The sequence below is a fragment of the Ovis canadensis genome, chromosome 3, assembly GCF_042477335.2.
Source record: "Ovis canadensis isolate MfBH-ARS-UI-01 breed Bighorn chromosome 3, ARS-UI_OviCan_v2, whole genome shotgun sequence".
In the NCBI taxonomy this organism is placed as follows: Eukaryota; Metazoa; Chordata; class Mammalia; order Artiodactyla; family Bovidae; genus Ovis; species Ovis canadensis.
The window spans coordinates 60,568,485-60,589,146 of record NC_091247.1 but is presented as its reverse complement, the minus strand read 5'-3'; the positions used below and the strand labels follow the sequence as shown (position 1 = coordinate 60,589,146).

General features: G+C 44.2%; 1 protein-coding gene across 1 annotated transcript in view; it reads left to right on the top strand.

Annotated features, from left to right (window-relative positions):
• The window catches only part of TTL (tubulin tyrosine ligase), a 38,312-nt gene extending 22,752 nt beyond the window's left edge, over positions 1 to 15,560 (top strand). Inside the window, exons 6-7 of the mRNA XM_069583206.1 lie at positions 4,720 to 4,863; positions 11,914 to 15,560. Coding sequence (XP_069439307.1) covers positions 4,720 to 4,863; positions 11,914 to 12,028 — 259 coding nt within the window. The 3' untranslated portion in view covers positions 12,029 to 15,560. The remainder of the gene's footprint in view (positions 1 to 4,719; positions 4,864 to 11,913) is intronic.
• Positions 15,561 to 20,662: the final 5,102 nt, after the last annotated feature.

Sequence of the window (20,662 nt, the reverse complement as noted above, 5' to 3'; positions counted from 1 at the left end):
TGGTCTATCTTTACATATTTAAATTTTTTTCTTAATATGGTCCATCTTAGTGAATGTTCCACATGTACTAAAAATAATGTTTATTCTGCTGTAGTTGAGCAGGGTGTTCTGTAAATGCCCATTAGGTGAAGGCAGTTGGTAGTGTCATTCAAGTCTTTTGTATTCTTGCTGATTTTCTGTTTTACTTGTTCTGTCCATTATTGAGAGGTAAAACTTTGGAAGTCTCCAAGTATAATTGTGGACCTGTCTATGTCTCCTTTTCGTTTTATTTGTTTTTTGCTTTGTATATTTTGAAGATGTGTTTTCAGGTGCATATACATTTAGAGTTGTTATTTCTTTGGGAAGAATTGACCTCTTTATCATTATGTAGTTCCTGTCTTTATCTCTGGTAATATTTCTTATTTTGACGTCTGTTTTGCCTGATATTAGTATAGTCACTCCAGCTTTCTTTTGATTAATGATTTGTATGTTTTCTTCCCTTTACTCCTCCTCTCTACTGTTTAATTAAAATGGGCTTCTGATAGACATATCGTTGGATTTTGTTTTGTTTTGCTTTTGATCCAGTGTATCATCTGGTTTTTAGTCGTTGTGTTTGTACCATTCTCATTCTAAGTAACTACTGGCTTGATGAAATTTACATCCACCGTGTTATCATTCATTGTCCATTTGTCCCCTCTGTTTTGTTTTGTTTTTCATTTCCTTGTTTCTTGCCTTCTTCTGAATTGTTTGAACTTTTTTTAGAGTTCTGTTGAGTATTTGGCTATATCTTTTTGTATTTTTGTTTGTTTTAATGGTTACTCCAGGGATTATGATATACATAAACCTAATATGTAATAGATTATCTTGTTGGATTTAAAAAAAGACCAAATTGTATCCTGTTTACAAGAAACCCACTTTACATACAAAGGAGGGAAACACTCTTTTACATTTACCCAGATGTTTGCTCTTTCCTTTGCTCTTGCTTCAGCACTAAAATTCCAAGTTTCATGTCCCTTCAGACTTCAGGATTTCTGTTAGAGCAGTTCTGCTGGTGATAAGTCCTCTTGATTTTCCATCATCTTAGAATGTCTTGGTTTCTCCTTATTCCTGAAGGATTTTATCACTCAGTTCAGTTCAGTCGCTCAGTCATGTCCAACTCTTTGCGACCCCATAATCGCAGCACGCCAGGCCTCCCTGTCCATCACCAACTCCCAGAGTTCACTCAGACTCACATCCATCGAGTCAGTGATGCCATCCAGCCATCTCATCCTCTGTCGTCCCCTTCTCCTCCTGCCCACAATCCCTCCCAGCATCAGAGTCTTCCAATGAGTCAACTCTTTGCATGAGGTGGCCAAAGTATTGGAGTTTCAGACTTAGCATCAGTCCTTCCAATGAACACCCAAGACTGATCTCCTTCAGAATGGACTGGTTGGATCTCATAATATCAAGCAAAAAATTACGAACTGGCCCTATTCATTTAAACTGAAAAACAAGCAAAGCTAAGTAATACATTATTTGGAGAAATGTCCATATATGGTAAAAATCTAGTGAATTTTAAATTATGCATACGTTGATCTAATCATAATGCAAATCAGGATATAAAATATTTACAGCATCCTAACAGATACCCTTGAACTCCCTCAAAATATATACTCTCTGCCAGAGATAGCCACTCTGACTTTTATCACCATAGATTCTTTTTGCTTGTTCTTAAACTTAATATAAGTGGAATTATACTGCAGTTCTTGCTTTGTGTTCTGATTTTTTCAATATTGTTTCCATGTCATATTCCATTGTGTGAGTGGTCCATGGTTTATCCTCTCTGGAGTTGATGGACCTCTGGGTTTTCTCTCATATTTAAGACCTGTAACCTCTCTGAATTGTTTCATGTCAAGTGTCGTGTTTTTCTAGAAATACATCCTGTTGACCCAGGCTCACTTGTACATGTGACTGTCCCTTCCCCACCACGTTTTGGTGTCCCTTCCTGTTGTAAATCAGGTGGTCATTTATGCGAGAGTCTGTTCCTGGGATCTCTGTTCTGTTCTGCGTCTGTTTATCTGCCCTGTCGCTGCCACCCTGTCATGATGACTGAACCTTTTTCCTTAATGTGTTCTTATACTGGGCTTCCCTGATGGCTCAGTGGTAAAGAATCTGCCTGCCAACGCAGGAGATGCCTGGGGTTTAATCCCTGGGTTGGGAATATCCCCTGGAGAAAGAAATGGCAACCCACTCCAGTATTCTTGCCTGGAGAATCCCTATGGACAGAGGAACCTGGCAGGCTACAGTCCATGGGGTCACAAAGAGTCAGACACGACTGAGCAACTAAACAATAAAAATGACAACATTCTTACATAGAGTCCAGCAGAATAATTACAAGGCTCAGAGTTCCATTTCTTCAGGGATTATACGTGCTTAGAATTCTGACACCAGGCAAATCAAATATACTGAAGAAAGAATTCCTATTTTAGGCAGAAGATGTATTTGATATTTGCTATCCCCCTCCTTCCCATTGTTCTGTGCCACTCAGAGAGTGTTCCTACTCAAGAGCTATAAAAGCTCCTCCTGAATCTTATGTTCTTTTTTTTCTCCCCCAGCTAACTTCCCCCAGACTTCCTACTCCAGCTAAAAAAAAAAATTAGATACACTATATTTAAAAAAAATTCTTCTAAAGTGATTTATTAACTTGAACTCCCAACAAATAAAAAATATTTTGTTTTGATTTGGTTCTGACTTCTGATCTTTCCTATAAGTGCTGGAGTGTAATGTTTCTTTTGCTTTTTATTCTTTATCCTTTAGTATTGTTTTTGTATTTAAGAAGAATTTTTAAATGTAATAAACTTTTTATCATGAGAACCCATTAAATTTTAAATTTTTTCTTAATTATAATATTGTAAAGAACATTTTAATTACAGAAGTCAAGGGTATTCTCTCATAGAGATGAAATACAGAAGCTGCAGAATACAGAAGCCCCAGTTCTTCTTTAAAGGCATAAGCCAAAACCTACTTATAAGACACATCTTTTTCCTTCTACATATACAGCTGAGTAGGACAGCTTTCTCTGATATCCTTAGAGTCATCCTGACATACTGTGTTTACTAAGATAAATATTTTTTCCCAACATCTAGTTGAGAGAAAAATCAGGAAAGAGTTTTATAAAATAAAAGCGACTTGGAGGTTAGAGGTGAATGGGAGAAGAAATTTTATTCCAACTGGTTCTTAAATAGCTATCAAAATTATTTTTAAAGGTTTGAACACATCTGTAGAAAGCTTTTCTCCTTTGTAGAAAAAAAGAAGGAAACTGATGGTTTGGGGTGGGGGACTGTTGGAGGGAGGTTGGGGAAGCAAGACCGTGATTCCAAGTTCACAGAAGCCTCAATTCTCTTGTTGTTTATTATTTATTTTAAGATATTTATTTATTTTTGGCTGTGCTGAATCTTCTTTGCTGGGTGGACTTTTCTCTAGCTGCGGTTGCAGGGGCTACTCTTCACTGAAGCGCCAGGCTTCTCATTGTGGTGGCCTCTCGTTGCAGAGCATGCTTGGTAGTTGTGGTACACCGGCATGGTTGCCCTGCAGCATGTGGGGTCTTCCCAGCCCAGGGGTTGAACCCGTGTCCCGTGCATTGGCAAGCAGATTCTTAACTACTGGACCACCAGGGAAGCCCCAGTTCTTCTTTAAAGTCATAAGCCAAAACCTACTTATAAGACACATCTTTTTCCTTCTAAATATATAGCTTGCATAGAAGGAGAGCTGTCTCTGATATGATTAGAGTCATCCTGACATACTGTGTTTACTGAAGTAAATATTTTGCCCCAATATCCAACTGAGGGAAAAACCAGGGAAGAGTTTTATAAAATGGAAATGGCATAGACTTTCTGGGATGTTGTACTGGATAAGAGTTCTTTCTCATTCATAAGTAATAGATTCATGCCTATCCAAAATTAATGATAAATTAATAAAATATACTTGTTCACTAGTAACAGCATTCATTAGATGCCTCCCAGCTTCCAGGAGGTATGACAAGTTCTTTAGGTAGTTATATCACTGAACCATCTCAGCACTGGGAATATGTGTTATTTTTACCCCAATTTCACAGACAATGACATCAACACTTGGCTTAAAGAGGTTAAAAAATTTGTCTGAGATTCTGGCTTCGGCAGCATGACCTCAGGCTTCATGTACTGTTTCATCATGGTTTCTAAGATTCACTTTCAACTTTTCCTTGTCACTAAAATCCTCTAATTTTTGCAAACAGTAGTTGACCTTAATACAGTCCCATATTTCAATATCTTGTTTCAGCATATAAGGCTTTTAGTTAAAAGCAACAAAGTGGAGCTTGTGAAAGAAATGAATGAGATCAGCCTTCTCCTTGCAAATTCTGTGTCACAAAATGGTGGGCCATTTTTTTTAATATGGCAACAATATATAGAAGTGTTTTGTTTATTATCAGCAGATGTGGTAGCAACCCACCCGTTGGAGGAACCCACATTTAAAGGAACTGTGATGACTCAGCGCTTGCTGGGAAAGCAGCCAATACTTATCAGAATAAGAGTGATGGCAGAATTTTCTAACAAATAAGTTGCATCTCCTTGAGTAATCTATTGGTAATACATTTAAAAGAGAGAATTAAGCCAAGGCCAGTTTTCATCGGCACACTGGATGTAAAATCATGCAAGCACCCCTCCCCTGGTCTTGCTGCCCAGACCACCCCATCCTCAGCAAGCTCTTCCCTGTGCCCTGTAGGAGCTGCCTCATGAGCATAGAGCCCGCTATCAGCACCAAGCACCTCCCTTATCAGAGCTTCCAGCTCTTCGGCTTTGACTTCATGGTGGACGAGGAGCTGAAGGTCTGGCTCATCGAAGTCAACGGCGCCCCTGCTTGTGCTCAGTAAGTCTGAACACCACTGGGGTTTTTTGTGTGTGTGTGTGTTTTTATTGGGGTATAGTTACTTTACAATGTTGTGTTGATTTCTGCTGTACAACGAAGTGAATCAGCTACATGGATAATATATCCCCTCCCTCTTGAATCTCCCTACCACCGCCTCATCCCACCCTTCTAGGTCATCACAGAGCACCCAGCTGAGCTCACTGTGCTACACAGCAGCTTCCCGCTAGCTAGCGGCTTTACACTTGATAGTGTATATATGTATCAGTCCTAATCTTCCAGTTTGTCCCACCCTCCCCTCCCCTCGTGTGTCCACGTATTCACTCTCTACATCTGCATGTCTGTTTCTACCCTGCAAATAGATTTGTCTGTTCCACTTTTCTAGATTCCACATACATGCATTAATATGTGGTATTTGTTTTTCTCTGACTTCACTCTGTATGACAGACTCTAGGTCCATCCGTGTCTCTACGAGTGACCCAATGCCATTCCTTTTTATGGCTGAGTAATATAGTCCACTGTATACGTACCACATCTTCTTATTCATTCATCTGTTGATAGACACCTAGGTTGCTTCCATGTCCTGGCCATTGTAAATAGTGGTTCAGTGAACACTGGTATGCCTGTGTCTTTTTGAATGAGATATCACCTCACGCGGGTTAGAATGGCCATCATCAAAAAATATATAAACAATAAGTGCTGGAGAGGGTGTGGAGGAAAGGGAATCCTGTAGCACTATTGTTTGGAATGTAAATTAGCCAGAATGGAGAACAGTATGAAGGTTCCTTAAAAAACTAAAAATGGAACTACCACCACTGGATTTTAACAAGTGGGAATTTGGTTCCACAGGTGGGGTAGTCTGTCTTGACACGGGGTGAGCTCCCATTTCCGGGGTGTCTAAGAATGCTTGCTAAGTCCTTCAGCATGTCCAACTCTTTGCAACCCCATGGAGCCCACTAGGCTCCTCTGCCCATGGGATTCTCCAGGGGATCTTCCCAAACCAGGAATCGAAAGCATGTCTCTTGGGTCTCCTGCATTGGCAGGTGGGTTCTTTACCACTAGTACCACCTGGGAAGCGCATTACTGGGTCTTCTAGCGTAGACCCTTTGAATGATGTCAAGGAGGATGTACCAGCGATGGTAGTGCTTTGGTTGGACCCTGGCCAGCAGGGGCCCTTGTCGAGTCATTCCCTTTTCCATCTCCTTCCCATATGAGCTGAGCATTTAGCCTGTGCTGAGGTGGGTGGTGGATGCCGTGAAAGTTCCAAACAAAGCCAGTAGTAGCAGCCAAGACCCTCTTGTGTGGCAAGGTGATGGGTCAGCTGGTCCCGTGAGCGGGGGAGATAGTGATGAGCAAGCATTTCAGGGGCTCCCTGGACAGGACGTGGTCTGAGAAGGTGCCGTGGACATGGTGGAGCTGAAGCTGGGTTGGAAGAGGAGAGAGTCACCTGTGCCAAGGGGAAAGGGACCCAGCCTCCAGCCGCACCTTGCTCTGGGCCAGGCTCTAGGGGAGATGTGCAGATGAACAGACCCTGCCCTCAGGGAGCTTCCACTCCTCCTGGGAGGAGTCTGGCTGCAGCATGGCGTGAGTGTTGTGGGGTAAGAAAAGGTGAGGGTATAGGTGAGTTGGAGTCTACCTATGGGAAACCTTCCACGTATGGGAGTCATTCGGACTTCATCCTCAAAGGTTGCAGCTTCATCCGTGCCTGCAGCTAACGGTACTTGTTAGGTCCCTGTCACCTGCCTGGCCCCGGATTGGGCTCTGGGTCTCAGCCTTTGTACCGAGAGACCTAGGTCCACCCTTTGTAGAGGGAGACTGGGAAGGACCAAGGACAAGACAAATATAGATGACAGACTGGGATACACGCTGTCATAGAGTGAAAGATGTTAGAAGATAATAAAATTGAGCACAAGGTCCCCTTGGGAGGTGATGCTTGGGACTGAGATCTGAAGGAGGAGGAGAGTGGGGGAGGCTGGGGTGGAGGGGTATGGAACCTTTCACATTCTCCCTTCATCACATCCTTAGGGGTGCCTGCCTTCTCCTGTCCTTCCTGTCAGCTGTACATCCCTCCTTGTGCTCTGACGCAGTCCCCTCCCTCCAGGCAGGAGGGCAGGATGAGGATGCTGTGCTCAGCTACATTCTCCCTCTTTGCTGAATACTTCCCACCAGCATGTGGTACCCAGCAGATTTCCCCAGTGATTACAAAGAACCCTCCTGGACTGCCCTGGTGGTCCAGTGGTTAAGACTCCATGCGTCTTATACACAGGGCACAAGCTCAGTCCCTAGTCAGGGAACTAAGATCCCACACTCCCGCTGTGCAGTGAGGCCAAAAGGAAAAAAAAAAAAGGCCCTCCTCTGATGCCCTGTCCTGCTCCACTGACCACTTCCTCCCTGCTCCCTTCACAGCCACACTTCTTTTTTTTTTTTTGGCCACTCTGCATGGTGTGTGGGATCTTATTAGTTTCCCGACTCAGGATCAAACCTGCACCCCTTGCACTAGAAGCAGTCTTAACCTTAATCCTTAATCCTTAAGTCTTAACCTTAATCCTGGACCGCCAGGGAAATGCCCACAGCCACACATCTGGAGAAGCCACATCTGCACACACTGTCTCCTCTTCCTCAGTCCCCATCCATACTGTGGTCCGCTCCAGGCTGCCTTCCATCCACTCTCACAGAAACTGCCCTTTCCAAGTCTCCAGCCAAGCCCATCTTGCACTCCTGGATTTTAAAGCCAGCCAATTACATTGTATCCCTGAGTCCCAGGCCAGTATCTGCACCTGTCTTCCCAGCATCCTGCGAGGAGCTGTGTGGATGTCCAGTGGGCGTCCCACCCCAGAGCTGCCCATCTCAGTGAATGTCCAGCTCCCCTCTTTGGGGGTCCTGAGCCAGAAACCCAACTAAGACCCAGCCTCCCCCTTTCCATGACCCCCAAGGTTCTGTCCATCAGGCCTGGTCAATTCTGCCTCCAGCTTTGGCTCAAGGGTTGACCTCTAGTCTCTGGATAGGAAAAGGTGGATCTCCCTCTTTTATTCCTGTAAGGATTGAAGGCTAGAGAGGGCAGAGAAACAGCAATTTCTCAGTTCACTTGGAGTGATGAGTAATATCCTTGACCTCTTTTTCCATTAGTGGCATCCACACGCTGGCGAAGGCTCGCTTGCTGAGATGCTCTGCAGGATCTGGTCATGCTGGAGCCTGACAGAGGCCTCTAGTGAAAAGCCACTGGGCATCAGGGTTTGCTGTCTTCTCTGGGCTGCATCTCGCTAGCTCCTCAAAGCTACTTCCCATCTGCTGGATCCCCTTTGCTCAGAGTCCTGATGAGAGCAGTGGGGTCTAGCAGAAGAGCAGGGTTTTGAGAAACATGTAAGAATGAGCATCCTTAAAGAGTCCACTGGAGGAGGGAGCTGGACACTGTCCAGTCAATTATTGTATGAATTATTTTGAGTTATAGTTGCTGTCATAGAAAAGAAACAGATTCTATCTTCTAGAAGAAGTGAAGTGAAAGTGTTAGTTACTCAGTCGTATCCAACTCTGCAACCCCATGTACTGTAGCTTTCCAGGCTCCTCTGTCCATGGGATTCTCCAGGGAAGAGTACTAGAGTGGGTAGCCAATCACTTCTCCAGGGGACCTTCCTGACCCAGCAATTGAACCCAGGTCTTCTACATTGCAGGTGGATTCTATACCACTGAGCCACAAGGGAAGTTCGTCTGTCTTTTAGGTGCATAATTTTGAGAAGGGAGAGCTCTTGAAATGGGGGGCTTATTGTGAGGTGTCTTGGAAAGCCCCTTGGGACCCAGGCCACACCATGAGGTGGATGGGTTCTGTTCTTATGCTGAAGGAAGTAAACTTTTTTTTATATACAACAATGATATATGATTTTTCCTGATTTTTTTTTTTTTTTTTGGCCATGCCTCAAGGCATGGAGGATCTTAGTTCCCCAACTATGGATCAAACCTGTGCCCTCTGCATTGGAAGGGAAAGTCTTAACCACTGGACCATCAGGGAAGCCCATGAAGGAAATAAACTTTCAAATGCCTTTATCCTTGCTTCCTAAAGGACAAATGGGAAGAGAGTTGATGGAGATGATGATACGATGGTGTAGTCAAAGGAAAGTCTTTATTCAGGAGGCACGGTTTCATTGTTGTGCAGATGTTAAAACAGGACTTACTTATCTTGCTGTGTGAACATAGCAGGATGTTCAAAGACCCATACTTGCTTGTATATTGGGTACCTCCTATGCCAGAAATATCGAAGTTGTTAGTTGACTTGACGAGGTTGAAGCTATGTCCTCTCCCCCCACCCCCAGCATCCCTTTCAGAAAAGCTTTCCCAAGGTGACTAATGACACGCTTCATGGAACACCAAACACTGTCTGTTTCAGTGGTTCTGGCTCTTGGTGACTTGCCAAGACCCAAGACTACTAAGACCCAAGCTACCACCCTTCCTGTGCGGGCCTCCTGATCATTGTCCCTTCAGAAGGGGAAGGTTGAGTGGTGTAGCCTAGACCCTGGGGCTTGATCCATGTAGACAGAAGAAGCAGGGGCGGGGGGGCTGGGGGGAGGGGAGATAGGAAAGAGCAGACATCTCGCAGGAGAAACGAAGGTCAGCCGGTAGTTAGGGCTTACCAAGACAGACAAGAGAAGCATGGCTTTGCACGAGCTCTCTTCCCAGAGGGCCTTACAAAAGGTTAGGACATAGCAATTCCAGCCTCAAGGGCAGTAGAAGGGGATGAGGGTGGGAGAAAGTTTCTATGAGGAGAATAGCAGAGATTTGCCACTGGATCAGGAGGGACCGGAATTTGGTTGTGAAGATTCCCCACCTGGTGGAGACTGGGAGATAGCATCTTCTGGAAGTCAGGACAGTGAAGACCTCTGTTCCTCCAGCTTGGGCTGGCCTAGACTCCTGCCACCTGTATCCCAGCAGTCCTGAGCAAGTTAGGCACATAGCAAATAGGCACATCTGGCCCAGAGCATCGTCTCAGACGTGGGTTTTCTCTTTGAACCATATGTCTCTGGTTTTTCCCTGTGTTGACATGAGTGTGTGCTAAGTTGCTTCAGTCATGTCCAACTCTTTGCAACCCCATGGACTGTAGCCCAACAGGCTCCTCTGTCCATGGGGTTCTCCAGGCAAGAATACTGGAGTGGGTTGCCATGCCCTCCTCCAGGGGATCTTCCCGACCCAGGGATCAAACCTGAATCTCTTACATCTCCTACATTGGCAGGCAGGTTCTTCATCACTAGCGCCACCTGGGAAGCCCTCCCTGTGTTGGAGCCAGTCCTAAAAGAGCTCGCCTCATACACTACTGTGTGAAGCAGACAAAAGTCCTGTAGGGAACAAGGGGGTGCGGAGTTTGAGGGCCTCCTTATAGCTCTGGATGGGAGGTTTTCCTCCTTGGCTTTGGTGGTTCCTTGGCCTCTGGCTGAAGTCCAGGTGCCAGCATGTGGCGTCAGGCCCCACCTTGTCCCCTGCCTCACACTGCAGTGGTCTCCTTTCCCAGATTTCCTGAGTTCTCTGCCTGGTGGGTGCCCCTCCCTGTATTTGCATGGCCCTTCCTCTCTCTCACCCTCCTCTCTCTTTCTCTCTCCCCTCCTTTGTCTCTGTATCTCACCCTCATTCTTTTTTATTTATTATTTTTAATTTTTATTGGAGTATAGTTGCTTTACAACAAAGTGAATCAGCTGTACAACAAAGTGAATCAGCTATGGAAGTGTTTGTCACTTGGTCCTGTCCAACTCTGTGACCCCATGGACTGTAGTCCATCAGGCTCCTTTGTCCATGGGATTCTTCAGGCAAGAATACTGGAGTGGGTAGCCATTCCCTTCTTCAGGGGAATCTTCCCAACCCAGGGATTGAACCTGGGTCTCCTGCATTGCAGGCAGGTTCTTTACCATCTGAGCCACCAGGGAAGTCCACGAATCAACTATACTTATACATATATGCCCTCTTCTTTAGATTTCCTTCCCATTTAGCTCACCACAGAGCACCGAGTAGAGTTCCTTATGCTATGCAGTAAGTTCTCATTAGTTATCTATTTTATATAAATGCATAGTATATGTGTGTCAATCCCAATCTCTCAGTTCATCCCACCCACCCCTTCCCGCTTTGATGTCCATACATTTGTTTCTACGTCTCTGTCTCTATTTCTGCTTTGCAAATGAGAGGACTTGTAAAGAAGTGTGGTGTGTGTATACAGTGGAACACTACTCAGCCCTAAAAAGGAACAGAATTTTATCATTTGTAGAGACATGGATGGAATCAGGGAACGTCATACAGAGTGAAGTCAGTCAGAAACAGAAATATTGTATATTAACATGTATATGTGGCCTCTAGAAAAATGGTATTGATGATCTTACCACCCTCGTTCTCTGTGTCTGACTCCCCCCTCCTTCCTCCTCTTTTCTGCCCTGTCATCCATTCTCTGTCCGTTGTCACTCATTCTCCAGGTCTCAGATGAGCTGTTACTCTGAGGAGTCTTCCTTAAAGGCCCCTCAACCGCAGCCCGTGGGTGCTTTCCTTGGGGAGAGCCTGTGTCTCCATGTGTACCCCCCACAGACAGGCAAGATGGCCCTGTTCTCTTTGGAACTGCCTGTCTCCCCTGCAGTTAGTTAGAGCAGGCGTTGCCTTGTCTGTTCACTTGCAAGACCTTCCAGAAATATCCATTAAGTGGATGCTTTATCTTCATGCAGTAGTACTTCCTATAGTATTTGTATGGACAGTTGGCATGTGTCTTATAAATACCAGGTGGAATTTTGGGGCAGATCCTGGTGAAAGAGCTTCCTAGGTGGTGCGGTGGTAAAGAATCCATCTGCCAATGCGGAGAAACCAGAGACTCGGGTTCAATCTCTGGGTCAGGAAGATCCCCTGGAGAATGAAATGGCAACCCACTCCAGTATCCCATGGACAGAGGAGCCTGGTTGGCTATAGTCCATGGAGTTGGAAGAGAGTTGGATAGGACCTAGCAACTAAACAATCCGGATTTTTTTTTTTAAACCACCTTTGATTTTCTCCTGCACTTTGATGTGCATCCTCAATAATAGATCTCCGAACCTGTTTCAGGAAGCTTTATGCAGAGCTGTGCCAGGGCATCGTGGACATAGCCATTGCCAGCGTCTTCCCGCCCCCGGACGCGGAGCAGCAGCCCCCCCAGCCGGCCACCTTCATCAAGCTGTGACCCAGGGAGGTGCGCAGAGTTGCCTCAGAAGAAGCACGCGGGGGGCCCGGCCCCAGGGGAAGGAGATGTGTCTGAATTGCTGTCAAGCACAACTCGGAGAGACGTGCTGGGAGACAACAAAGGAGCTTCCCCCAGGAGTGATTGGTTGCCCAGAGGTCCCCAGGTGAAGCTCTCGGCCCTGCTACGGAGATTGGAAAACTGCAGCACATTTCTCAGACGGGAGAGCCAGATATTCTTCTAAGGGGCAAAAACAGGGATGTACTTACTTTACCTTCTCATTCTTTGAAAAGATCTGAATTATATCCTAAGGCAGCGCTCTGAGCAGCAGGGCGTCTCCCGCCCAGGGGTGGCAGCCGTCGGACCTGGTTGGTGACTGTCCACTGCTGCGTTAGTGCCTTAGCTCTGTGCCCAGCTGCGGCCTCCGGTCTAGGGTGGGGACGGGATGTGAGAGCACTCAGGAGGTGGCCGATGAGTCCCTCCAGCTCGTCCCCGTCACTCCCCCAACCATTGGGACACGTGCTCACCATCTGTCCCTGGGGCCTGGCTGTGCAGGCACCGCCTCGCCGCCAGGGGGCGTGCTCACCCTGATCCTGATGGTGTCTGGCCGGTCACCAGTCAGGGCTGGCGTGGACTGGGCGCCGAACGCTGCTCAGTCTGCTCTCTGCATGTTTTAGAAACTAAGCAGCAAAGTTTGCTGTGAACCCATAAGCATTCAATAAGCATGAGAGAGGAAAAAACACGATGTCTTGCTTTACTTAATAGCTGGGTGTGTGTGGGTGGTGGGATGGGTCTTTGAAATATGACGATTATGGTGATTCTCAAATCTCCTTGTTTTAACCAGAATTCTACATGCCCTTTGGACAGGTTCTCTTTTGTTCATTTTTCGGAAGATTTAACTTTTGTTAGAAAGCCCTCCAGGAGAGTAGAATTCCCCTTACCCTACCCCACCCCAGGGGGCTCCTCCCCATTTTGTTTTTCTTGCTCTTTATACACCTTTTTTAGGAGTTGGAAGGTTAGGTTTTGTTCCAGGGAAGATTTTTCGTCTCCTTGTTCCTCTCAATGTCTGGGAGAGCCTGTGGATCAGTGTATGTCTCACCCGAAAGGGAGAATCTCTTGAAATGGAAAAGGTGTGGTTTCAGAGCATCACATGGCACCCTGTCAATCAGCAAATGTTAGCAGTGTCTCCTTAGGTGTAGTTTCTACTACCCACGGCATGGATGAATATTCTACAGACTTTCCGGGAGGCCACCTCACTAGCAAGGAGGAGCCCCCACATGCCACTGGTGTCCAGTGTGAGCTGAGCGCACAATGCATGGGAATCCCCGCAGACCCACTGAACAGGCATGCACCCTTCACCCCCGGACCCTGGGCCTGGGGGTGGGGATAGGTGTCGTCCTTCTCTCTGGCACAGGTGCCCTCCCTTATTCATCTCCATTTGTCATCAGAAAAGAGTTCTGCAGCCAGGAGAGACTTTTTTACAAAGCAAAGAAAAAGCAGCCTCAAATATGATGAGATGTGGGAGCTGATGGTAAAAAAAGGAATGATGGAAATGATTTCATGGATGCACCAGTGGGTGTGGGATGTGAAAGTATTGTGTCTCAGTGAAGTGGAGGAAGGCCCAGCCGGCTGGGCTCGCCCGGCAGTTTGGAATTAAAAAATAAACATGCCAGTGGTTACCCAGAATGTATAGATGATGAAGTTTGCATCCAGAGCAAAATAAAACAAGTGTTACTGGAATCCTAGAGGCCCAGAGCAGCTGATGGGTTAGTGTTTGGGGAGATTCTGAGTAGACTGTGGGCAGGTGCGCACCCATGGAGAAAGTGTAGGGTTCTGGGGCTTGGGAAGTCTGTGTGGGCCGGTGATGGGAAAAGTAGGGAGGTTTTGGGGACTTCCCTGGCTGTTCAGTGGTTAAGACCCCACACTTGCACTAGAGGGGGCACCGGTTCAATCCCTGGTTGGGGAACTAAGATCCTGCATGCTACCCAGTGCGGCCAAAAAACAAGATGGAAAAAAAAAGTGGGGAGAATTTTGTAGTCCCGTCACAAGCAAATGCAGATTTGTAATGATCTTTTGGACCTAAATTACAGGGACATTTGAGAATTTTCCAGTGTCTTTTACAGTGGCACAACTAAGAATCCAGGTGTTAGGAAGTCTGTGGATTTTGATGGGTTTTCTAAGAAAACAGAATCGATAGCAATATATGTGAGGGAAGAAAGGCTTTAAAGAGGAAATTATGCTTCATTCCTCACGTGGTTTCAAATAAGTATCTGTTTTGTGCATTTATGTCTGATCAGGGAGAGCAGCTGGCACAGAACTCTTCCATATCCTTCAGTGGTATCTGTGGCACAGATGGTCATGCCTCGCCCCCGTCAGTCTTCATCCGTGTAGTCTGTGTTCATGTTGCCAGTTGCTAGGGAAGGAGGTGGTGGTGGTGTTTGGAGATGTTGATTTCAGTCTCAACTCATTGGCTGCACAGCATCAGAAAAACCCATGAACCTCTGTGCCTTAGTTTCTTATCTTGTGGAAGAACTTGTTGCCTGATCCAGGGACTACCTCAAGGGCATTCAGTGAGAACACAGGAGATTAGGAAGGCTGGAGAGCCCTGAGGACCAAGGTTCTCAATGCAGATAACTTGCTGGAGTCACTGGGGAAGCTTTAAAGAATGTTGGTGTCCACACCTCCCTCCTCATGACCCCTGGCCCGTTAGGCCTGAACCTCAGGCGTCAGATGCATTGAGATGCCTCTAACCACTGCTGGAGAAGGAAGGACAGATAACATTATTACCTTGGAAGAATCCAATAAGGGTTAGAGATTTTTTTTAAAATTCCTTTTGGAAGGCCAGGCATTTCTTTAAGGATGACCGGATGCTGACGTGATATACAGCATATTCCATCCAAACAAGTTCTCTCTCTCTGCTCCCCGTCATAGCCTTTGGAAACTCAGCCGTGCTTTCATCTACTTAAATCTGCTTTCATCTACTTTGTGAAGCCTTGTTGTCAAATGTAACCAGACATGAATTTATAAATCTGCTAAACATGTGTTAGGGTTACAAATGAATTATTGAGAGGAAAGCCCCTTCTGTCTCACTGGACTCCTATGATGACTGTAAACTCTGTTTCCCCAGGACATGAAAGTGCCTCAGTGTCTGTCTGATAAAGTGGAGCAGGTGCTGGTGGACTTAACCAGCTAATGTGGTGTTTCAGGAGCGCCTCAGGGTGATGGTCCCAGACTTGGAACGTCTGGTTGTGCCGGAAACAGACGGACCCACGAGCTGTGGTAACGCTACGAAGGGTGTTTCCATTAAAGTGGAGGTTGTGTCAAGCAGGGGTGCGTCCAGCCTTGCCATGGGTCATGGGGACTCTACCAGAGAAGACAACGTGCTGTAGAGGGTCCCCACAGCACTAGTGGGTGCCGTGGAGAAAACTGTCTCTGCTCCTGGACACAGAATCTGTACCTAAGAGGAAATGACTTTCGAAACAAGGCAGTTCTATGAATGTTTGAATGCCTGGAGCATTAAAGGAATTGTATTCAAGTGTTTTTGTCCCCTTTGGTTCTCTCATCTTACTGTGGGTGTTGACTGTCCTCTGATATGCCTGGTTATTGGAATCCGTGATTCTGTTAAACTAGAGGCAGGCAGACTTTCTCTGTAAAGGGCTAGGTAGAAAATATTCTAGGCTTTGCAAGCCCAACTAGGTCTCTCTTGCATATTCTCCTTTTTTTTCCTTAACTCTTAAAAAATATTAAGAAAACAAAACTTAGCTCACGGGCCATGCAAAAATAAGCACACACATGGCCATTGTTTGTTGACCTAAGAATGTTGGTATGTAAGCCAATAGACTTGTCCTTTAAAACTGTGAGCTGCTCCAGGATGATGCACTGAGCAATTTCAGCTACCAAAATCGAGTCCATCATGTTTTACATGACATGTGTGTTATCTGAATCATGCTGTAGATTGTGTGCTTTAAAGTGAGGCTCCTTCTCCAACTAGCCAGAAGTTCAGGAAGTCCTTAAGACTTTACTAAGGCCATATAAATACCAGCAGGCATATCTTAGCGGCTTCCCTTGTAGCTCAGTTGGTAAAGAATCTGCCTGCAATGCAAGAGACCTGGGTTTGATTCCTGGGTCAGGAAGATCCCCTGGAGAAGGGAATGGCAACCCACTCCAATATTCTTACCTGAAGAATCCCATGGACAGAGGAGCCTGGCAGGCTACAGTCCATGGGGTCATTAAGAGTCGAACACAATTTAGCGACTAAACCATCACCACATCAGTACCTGCTGGTCTCACCTCAGACCCTAGAAAGGGCTTCACTTATGTAAACTGTAATTAAACTTGTAACTTGTGGACAAACCATCCAACTGAGGCTGGATGCTTTGAACTCCTTTCCTGTGTATAGCTGGCCTGCCTTGCATAGCAGCTTCCACACCAGAAACCTTGGCTTAAACACCCCGCTCCAAACAGGTTTCTGATGTGACATAACACATACCCACTGGATTCAGTGGGGACTGCGTGGGTAGGGTGCAGAGATCAGCAGACATGCATGGACCCAGGCAGGCAGCTACTTATAATCCTGAGAGTGGATAGGTTCAAAGAACTTCTTTTAGAGTCTGGTCCCATTTACTGTTAGTAGCTGCCCCCTCCCCTTAAGCTGATATTCTCCCATGGCCTAAAAGTTCCAGTAATATTTTAAAGAGGTTTTCCCCAAAGCATCCCTAAAGACAAAGGAAAATGAGTCCCTGTCCATGGGATACTTGCTGGCACAACTTGAAGATTGCTACAATCAAAATTCGTTTTCAAAATTCACAGGTGAAGACATCAGGGGGAATAGTGGAGTAAGAGCCTCTGAAAATCCCATCTTGTATAAAAGCAATGAGAACAGTGGCAAATTAGCCAAAAGCTTGCAACAATCCAGGAAGCATTTATTAAAGAAAAATGTTTGCATATTGATAAGAACAGCAAGTTTGGTGATGTTTTAACTTGCCCCATTTTCATCTCCTTTATACCATCTCTGTGATGTCATCTTTATATCATCTCTGTGATAGCCTTGGAAACCAAGAGCCTCAGAGTCTTGGTGAAACCCAGCAGCCTAGCAGCCATTAGAGGGTACAGAATGGTGCTGGAGCTCAACCAAAGCTCCATCCCTAATGAGGTGTTCTTATTTGGCCTGACTGGCAGTTTCATGTAAGTCCTCATCTTAGAGTTGATTTTATTTGACCCGTCTTAGAGTGTGCCCACTGTGAGCAGCCTATCCCCTGGGTGCATTTGTTAAAAATAATCAGCAACAACTGTTTAACACCTCAACTTGCTGAGATGGTTTTAGCAGCTGGAAGAACAAAAAACTTAGAAGGGAAAGATGGGGAATGAGATGTTCATAAGTTTTGAAAAGCTTCAGTATATTCCTAAAAATACAAGTGTAGGCTGTGTATGTGCCCAGAGGAGAACTGAATTCCCTCAGCCTTCACCTCTGACTAGGAGGATATTCACAAGCAGGAAGTGAAGACTAAGGCAGGGATGTAAACTGCTTGCCTGAGCATGAAGGTATACCTTTCACACACACACAAACATACACACACAGTCCTGTGCCAAAGACTGGGAGATGTACTTGTTCCAAGTGTTTAAGGAAATCTCTGTAGAATCATTAGTTGACCACTAAGCTGATAGAGCAGACCCTTCAGTGGCCATACATCAAAAAATACAGGCTTGACAGAACTAGTTCAGGAAAGTCACTAAAAAAACAATAAACCCTGAGGAGGGAAGAGTGGTTTTCCAACATTGCCCCATAGTATTATCAACGTTTTCATCACAAGTTATGGGACATGCAAAGAAAAGGAAAGCATTCCCCGCAGAGGGAACAGTCCATAGGAATCATCCCTGAAGAAGCACAGGCATTGAACTTAACTACATAAACACTTTAATTCAGCTATTTAAAATATGTTTAAAGAAATAAAAGAGAATGATGTGTCACCAAAGACATAATATCATTAAAGAAATAGAAACTTTTCTGAATAAAGCAAAGTAGAAATTTTGGCATTGGAAAGTATGATAAAGCAAATGAAAAATTTAATAGAGGTGTTCAAAAGCAGGTTTGAGCTGGCAAAAGAAGAAGGAATCAGTGAAGCTGAATTCAGTTGAGATCATCTAGTCTGAGGAATAGAAAGAAAAAAGAATGAGGAAAAATGAACAGGCTCCAGAAATATATATGTACAGCAACATAGACATAACAGGAATCCTAAAACATACTAGAAGAAGTAGTCAAAAACTTTCCCTCTGATGAAAACCATTAAAACGCATTCAAGAGGTTCAGTGAACTCTAAATAGAATAGATTCAAAGAGATCCACCCCAAGACACATTAACCACTAAGAAAATGACTTTAATATATAGTAAAAAGGGACATGGGAACTAAAATATTACACTGTGCCGCTTAGTCACTCAGTTGTGTCCGCCTCTTTGTAACCCCTATGGACTGTAGCCTGCCAGGCTCCTCTGTCCATGGGGATTCTCCAGGGAAGAATACTGGAATAGGTTGCCATGCCCTCCTCCAGGGGATCGTCCCAACCCAGTGCAGGTCCCCCGCACTGCAGACGGATTCTTTACCATCTGAGCCACCAGAGAAGCCCCGGTGGAAAATATTACACTAGAAAATATTTAACAAAAGAAAATGCAGTAATGAAGGAATGGGGGGAGATAGGAGGCAAATACAAAGCAAATAGCAAAATGTAGACATAAATTCCTATCTTATCAGTAATTTCATTAAATGCAAATGGATTAAAGACTCCAATCAAAAGGTAGAGACTGGCAAAATGGATAAAAAACCAAAACAACCACAATCCAACTCTATGCTATCTACAAGAGACGGTCTTTAGATTCAAAGACACAAGAGGTGAAGGTATGAGAAAAAATATACCATCAAACAGTAACTCAGAGAGAGCTTAGATGGCCAAACAAATATTAGATAAAATAGGCTTTAAGAAATAAATTGTCACTACAGGCAAAGGACATTTTATAATAATAAAAAGATGAGTCCATCAGGAGATACAACAATTATAAACACATGCACCTAACAAAAGAGTCCCAAGATACATGAGGCAAAAAATGGCAGAACTGGACAGAAATAGACATTCAATAACAATAGGAGTTTTCAATCTCCCATTTTCAATAATGTCTGGAAGATCAACAATGAAATAAAATACCATATAACTAGCCAGATCTAACAAGTATCTATAGAACACTCTACCCAACTATATATTTAATATATTTGTATAGCAAATATACATTTTTTCAAGTACACATGGAACATTCTCAGGAATAAACCATAAAGCCTCAATGAATTATGAAATCATACTACATATGTTCTCTGACCACAATGAAATAAAACTAGAAACCATTGACAAATCTGGGAAAATCACAAATCTATGAATATTAAAAAACACAGTCATAAGCAGCCAATGGATTGAAGAAAGAAGTCACAAGGGAAATTAGAACTTTGAGATAAATGAAAATGAAAACATTCCAAAACTTCTGGGATGCAGTTAAAGCCATGCCTAAAGGAAATTTTATATCTTTAAAAGACTATTTTTAAGAAAGATCTAAAATCAATAAGCTAACCTCCCACCTTAAGAAATTAGAAGAGTAATCTAAATTCAAAGAAAGTAGAAAGAAACAATAAAGGTGTGTGGAAATAAATGAATTAGAGAATAGAAAAACAATAGATAAAATCAATGAGTCCAAAAGTTGGCGCTTCAAAGAAGATCAACAAAATTGAGAAACCTTTAGCTAGACTGGTGAAGAAAAAATATAAAAAGCTCAGATTACTAAAATAAGGAATGAGACAGGGATATTACTACAAATAAAAAGGATTATAGGGGAATCCTATGAACAACTGTAGGCCAGCAAATTAGATGCCATGGGCATAGTCCTAGAAAGACATTTAAACTGATGAAACTGACTCAAGAAGATAAATGCTGAATAGACCTAAAAAGAGACTGAAAAATGGACCAAGTATCTAAACAGACATTTCTCCAAAGAAAATATACAAATGGTAACACATGAAAATGTGCTCAATATCACTAGTCATTAGAGAAATACAGAAATCACGAATAGATACTACCTCACATGTACTTCAGTTCAATCATTCAGTCGTGTCCAACTCTTTGCGACCCCGTGAATCGCAGCACGCCAGGCCTCCCTGTCCATGTACTTAGGTGGATATAATTTTTAAAACACAGAGGGTAAATACTGGTGAAGACAGGAGAAAGTAAAACCCTCATACATTGCTAGTGGGAATGTAAAATTGTACGGCTGCTTTTGGAAAACATTGGCAGTACCTCAAAAAGTTAGTTATCATATGTCCCATAAATAGCTGTAGCACCCAAGAGAATTGAAAACATGTCTGTACAAAAACTTGTGCATGGATGTTTCTAGCAGCATTACTCCCAACAGTCAAAGGCGGAAACAATCCAAATGTCCATCAAAAGGTGAACAGATTAACAAAATGGGTCTCCATACAATGGGTTCTTAATCAGCTGTGAAAAGAATGAAGAACTAAATATGCTGAGACATGGATGAACCTTGAAAGCAGTGGAGAGACAGGAATGATGATCAACCTTTTTAAGATCCGTGTTCTAAAGGGGACA